This window comes from Phaenicophaeus curvirostris, chromosome 11, assembly GCF_032191515.1.
Source record: "Phaenicophaeus curvirostris isolate KB17595 chromosome 11, BPBGC_Pcur_1.0, whole genome shotgun sequence".
NCBI lineage: Eukaryota > Metazoa > Chordata > Aves > Cuculiformes > Cuculidae > Phaenicophaeus > Phaenicophaeus curvirostris.
Genome location: NC_091402.1, coordinates 6,078,929 through 6,083,845, shown reverse-complemented (window position 1 = coordinate 6,083,845; position 4,917 = coordinate 6,078,929). Strand labels below are relative to the sequence as shown.

The following is a 4,917-nucleotide window of genomic DNA, read 5'->3' as shown; positions in this document are numbered from 1 at the left end:
TGAGAGGGGAGGGGGGGTGGAATTAAACTTAGTTTAATTAACATTAATACACTGTCCTAATTAATGGGTTGGCTATTAATTTATACATGCTGGGGAGGCTCGCAGATAAGTGACAATTTATTAATTATCTTCCAGCTCGGTTGCAACGGAGCTGATTGCAGATGGGTTGCCAAAATAACTCGAGCATCGTTGCGTGGTAGTTGCTTTAGGAGGAGAAAGAAAAAAAAATATCATTCTTCCCCTTCTTAAATAAAAAAGAAAAAGGAAGACGAAAAAAAACCCTCGGAGTGGCTCTTCTAACCCCAGCAAGAACTGGAGCACTCTTTTCCACCCAACTTGTGAATCGCACTTGCCTTCTAATTTGCCACATGCAAAACGATTCCTCTGCTTTGCAAGTTGCTTTTTAAGAAGGGAGAGAGAGAGAGAGGGGGAAAAAAAAAAAAAAAAAACAACAAACCAGCTCGCACACGAGCGATTTGTGCGTCTGAAAGTGGAAGGAAATTGTGCGTGGAGGCGCGGGGGGGCTGCTCTCCCTCTCCCTGCCCCAGCCCACCGCGCTCCAGCCCGGCTCCTGGGCTCGGGGAAGATCCGCGGTGGCATCCCCGTGTCATCCTGCTCGAAGTGACTTCATGTGATGTCAGCTTTAAATGTACGAGCCGGCGATCTGACGCCGAGGGAGATGTTTGCTATCGAAATGTGACTGCGGCCGCCCCGCGCTGCTTGGATGCGCCTCGCCGGCGCCGGGCGAAGGTAAGCGGGGCCGGGGCAGCCCCGGTGGGACTGGGACGGCTCTCACCGGGCTCGGGAGAAGGGTTTTTTTTTCTCTTTTTCTTTCTTTTTTTTTTTTTTCCTCCTTTTTTTTTTTTTCCTTTTTTTTTTTAAACCCTAACAAGGTCTAGCTCGCACGTTACTTTAGCGCGTTCGCTTAATGAGCAGTAATCTGGTACCCTACGTGCCATTGTTCTTGGATATGTTCATTTGAATGTAAATAGGGAGGGGGTGCCGGTGGGGGGGGGGGGTGTGGGGTGTGTGCAAGGGTAGGGGTAGGGGGGGGAAGAGAAGAGAAGAGAGAGAGAACAAGGTGCTTATTAAATTGATTTGTCTCCCGGCTTTTCTGGAATGCAGAGCCGAGAGCGGGTGGTGGCCGCTCGCCCCGAGTCCCCGCACGGCGACATGGCGAGCTCGGGGCCGCTGGAGACCGTGATGCCCTCCCCGTGCCCCCGCCACGACGGCCGGGCCGCCGCCGCCAACCCCGCCAAGACGCTGGCCTTCTCCATCGAGCGCATCATGGCCAAGGGCTCGGAGCCCAAGGCGGCCCCGGAGCAGCGGCACGGCGGCCCGGAGCCGGGCAAGAAGCCGCTGAGCCTCTGCTCGCCGCTGCCCTGCGTGATCCCGCTGCCGCCGCTGGGCTACGAGGTGCCCTCCAAGACTCTGCTCAGCTACCCCGAGCTCTGGAAGAGCGGCTCGCGGGGCGGCGCGGGGCTCTGCAAAGCCAACTGCGGCGTGTGCTGCAAAGCGGAGCTCGCCCTGGGCCAGCCCCGGCTCGTCAAGCCGCAGGTCATCCACCAGGCGGGGGCCGTCCCCGCCGCCCCCCGCTCCCTCTACTACTTCAACTACCTGGACGCCGGGTACCGCCCGGGAGACATCCTGCACGGACAGCTCTTCCCCGCGGGGCTGCTGGGCGCCCCGCCGCCGGGAGGGCTCTCGGCCCACCAGAAGCTTTTCCTGCTGGAGAACGCCAAACTGGCGGGGCTGGCCGGGGAGAAGCTGCCGCCGCCGCCGCCCTTCGCCCCCAAGGAGCGGCTGCCGGGCCCCCTGGACCAGGCGCTGAAGGAGGCGGCGGAGCGCGGCGGCCCCGCCAAGGGACACGCCAAGCTGGCGGGGGGCGGCGGGGCGGCCGAGGGAAAGCCCAAAAACTTCACCTGCGAGGTGTGCGGCAAGGTAAGAGGGGAGGGGGCTGCGGCGCGGGGGAGGGAGGGGGCGGCGGTGACCCCCGCCCGTCCAGCCTGACCTCGCCTCCCCGGCGCTTCCCGCAGGTGTTCAACGCGCACTACAACCTCACCCGCCACATGCCGGTGCACACCGGGGCCCGGCCCTTCGTCTGCAAGGTCTGCGGGAAGGGATTCCGCCAGGCCAGCACCCTGTGCCGGCACAAAATCATCCACACGCAGGTAGGTGGGGGGCGGGGGGGGGGGGTGTGTGTGAGTGTGTCCCCCACCTCCATCCCCCGCCGCCCCCCCTGACGTGCCCCCCTCTCTCGCCGCAGGAGAAGCCCCACAAGTGCAACCAGTGCGGGAAGGCGTTCAACAGGAGCTCCACGCTCAACACCCACATCCGCATCCACGCCGGCTACAAGCCCTTCGTCTGCGAGTTCTGCGGCAAGGGATTCCACCAGAAAGGTGAGCCGGGCCGGGCCGGGGGCCCCGCGGGTCCCTCTCCCGTCATTAGCGGGGATTAACCGCGGCGGCGAGCCCTGCGGGGAGAGAGGGGAGCGGGCAGAGCCGCCGCTCCCAATTACTCTCCCTCTCGGCCGGGCAGCGGCCCCGGGAACGCGGTTCTCCCTAAATGCTTTTTAAATGAGAGGTGCCGGGCCTCGCTCCTAATCCCGAGCCCCGGCTTTGCCGCGGGTCACCGCGCTGACCCCGCTCTCATTTGCGCCGCAACGGGGAGGAGGCAACGGGGGGGACACACGACGCTTCCCCACGGCCCCGTCCTGCCCTGCCACCCCCGTGTGATGAGGGGTTACCCCGGGGTAACCCCGTTTTCCACCTTTCCTTCCCCAACCCCCCCAAAACCCTCTCGCAGGCAACTACAAGAACCACAAGCTGACCCACAGCGGGGAGAAGCAGTACAAGTGCACCATTTGCAACAAAGCCTTCCACCAGATCTATAACTTGACTTTCCACATGCACACCCACAACGACAAGAAGCCCTTCACGTGCGTCACTTGCGGGAAAGGATTTTGCAGAAACTTTGACTTAAAGAAGCACGTCCGAAAGTTACACGACAGCGTTTCCAGCGCTCCCCAACCACCGCGGGACCCCGGGCGCGGCGGCCAGAGCTGAGGGACCGGCTCTATTGATCCAAACCAGCCTTCACTTCTCTGTCTCTTCCCCAGCGAGCTCAGCCGCCGGTAGCAAGCGATCCCGAGCCGCACTTGTATATAAGAGGAATCTTATTTAACGGCACCGGGGTGGGGGAACTGGCCCCGCCGCACCCCCGGCCCGGACAGCTCTTTATACGTGTCTGTAAATCTCCATTTTAAATGTACGCTCGAATAAGTGAGGAATATATATATCCATATATATATCTATATCTATCATGGGACAATAAACTGGCCCCTCGCAGGTGTCTCATTTCCCCGGCCCCGGGGGAACCGGGATGAAACGGCGACATCCCCCGCCTAAAAAAAAACGCGCGACCCCCGGAGGAAACAAAGCGAGGGAGGGGGGGACCCCCGGCCGGGGCTGCGGGACCCGCGGGGGGCGGCCGGCAGGGTCCCCGCGTCCCGGAGCATCGCGGCTTCGCTCCCCAGCGCCTCTGCCCCCGCGTGAAATGAATCGATCTCGCGCTTTGCTTCCCGAGTAATGACCCAAATTAAGAGAGAAAACACAGACCCTTCCAAACGCATTACATTAATCTAATCGCTCCCAGCAGGCCTCAGAAACTCTTTTTGATCAGAATACGGATAATCAAGCACTTGGATTACACTAAATATTCCCTCCTCATCTCCTCCCCTCCCTCACTTTTAATATGCAAGCGCCTATTCCGGCCACGTCGTTAGGAAAGAGATTGTTCTGGCGGAGGAAGGGGCCGCGCCGGGCCGGCTGCGCTAACGAAGAGGGGGACGAGCGGGACCCAAAAAGGCTCGGGGACGGCGGGACGGGGACCTCGCCTTCCCCGGCTTCCCGGGGCGGTGGAACGGGGGGAGGCAGCGCTCGGTGCGGCGCCCGGTGCTCCCCGGGGAGCTCCCGCTGGCGGGGACGGCGACGGCTCCGGAGTTTCTCGGGTCGTGGATATTTCCGTGCCAGAAGGATCGTTTTGATGGTTCGGGGCGGGTGAGGAGCGGGAAAGGATGCCCAGGGAGCTGGCAGCGGGGAAAAATCGTGGCACAATTCGTTAAAAAAATTTTTTTTGGGGGGGACACACACACAGAGCTTCAGGTTAAAATTGACTTTAAAAAAGAAAAAAAAATTGTCTTTAAAAAAAAGGAAAATGCCAGTCTCCGGGCTCTGAGAACCTCGGGTGGGGACCGTCCCCGTAGCGAAGAGGCGGTGATACAAGAGATCGCTCCCGCACCTTGCCCAGGCCTGATAAAGGACGTTCGCTTTCTAAAACTCCGAAACGAGACTTAAGAGTTTATTTGCCGGTATTTTCGGTATCAGCAGGCGGGTCGGGGCTGAGGATAACGGCCCAGCCCGGCTCCCCCGCAGCCGCCACAGACGGGGCGGGCAGCGCTGGGAACCGGGACGGGGGGCACCGTGCGGGATGAAGGGAGCGAAGCTGCCCGGCAGCTCGGGCGCCGGGAGGAGGTCTGGGCTGGCAGGCGGGTACCGGGAGCCGGGCTGCTTCTCAGCCCTCCCGACGGTCGGGAGCATCGCGAAACCCGCTCCCGGGAGAGGAAGCGCCTTCTCGCGTTTGTATAAAAAGCGACGCTGTTTACAGAGCCGTCTGCGAGCGGGGGAGCGGCATCCTCAGGGCACCCCGCGGGGCCGGGGCTGGTCACCTCGGGGCAGCCCCCCCGGTCCCCCCGGATCCCCGCACACACGAGCGGCGGCTGGCGGGGGAGGGGCGGCTCTGTCAGACACACACACGCCAGAGCCTCCAATTATCTTCTCCCTCACAAGATGTTTCTGCTGTCCACGACTGCTCACACTTCGGCACTCTTGCCAGCAAGCCTCAATAAGAGCACAAATC

General features: G+C 61.3%; 1 protein-coding gene across 1 annotated transcript; it reads left to right on the top strand.

Moving 5' to 3' along the window:
- Nucleotides 1–453: 453 nt before the first annotated feature.
- FEZF2 (FEZ family zinc finger 2) lies at nt 454–3,184 on the top strand. The gene is made up of 5 exons (XM_069865575.1): nt 454–750; nt 1,126–1,941; nt 2,037–2,171; nt 2,267–2,399; nt 2,806–3,184. The coding sequence occupies exons 2-5, from the start codon at nt 1,174–1,176 to the stop codon at nt 3,063–3,065; spliced, it is 1,296 nt and encodes a 431-aa protein (XP_069721676.1). The 5' UTR covers nt 454–750; nt 1,126–1,173; the 3' UTR covers nt 3,066–3,184.
- Nucleotides 3,185–4,917: the final 1,733 nt, after the last annotated feature.

Excerpts from the sequence above, each read along its gene's own strand:
- FEZF2 (XM_069865575.1), top strand. The coding sequence starts at position 1,174 with ATGGCGAGCTCGGGGCCGCTGGAGACCGTGATGCCCTCCCCGTGCCCC. Across the intron at positions 1,942-2,036 it reads CCTGCGAGGTGTGCGGCAAG|GTGTTCAACGCGCACTACAA; the intron begins GTAAGAGGGGAG and ends CGCTTCCCGCAG. Across the intron at positions 2,400-2,805 it reads CAAGGGATTCCACCAGAAAG|GCAACTACAAGAACCACAAG; the intron begins GTGAGCCGGGCC and ends ACCCTCTCGCAG.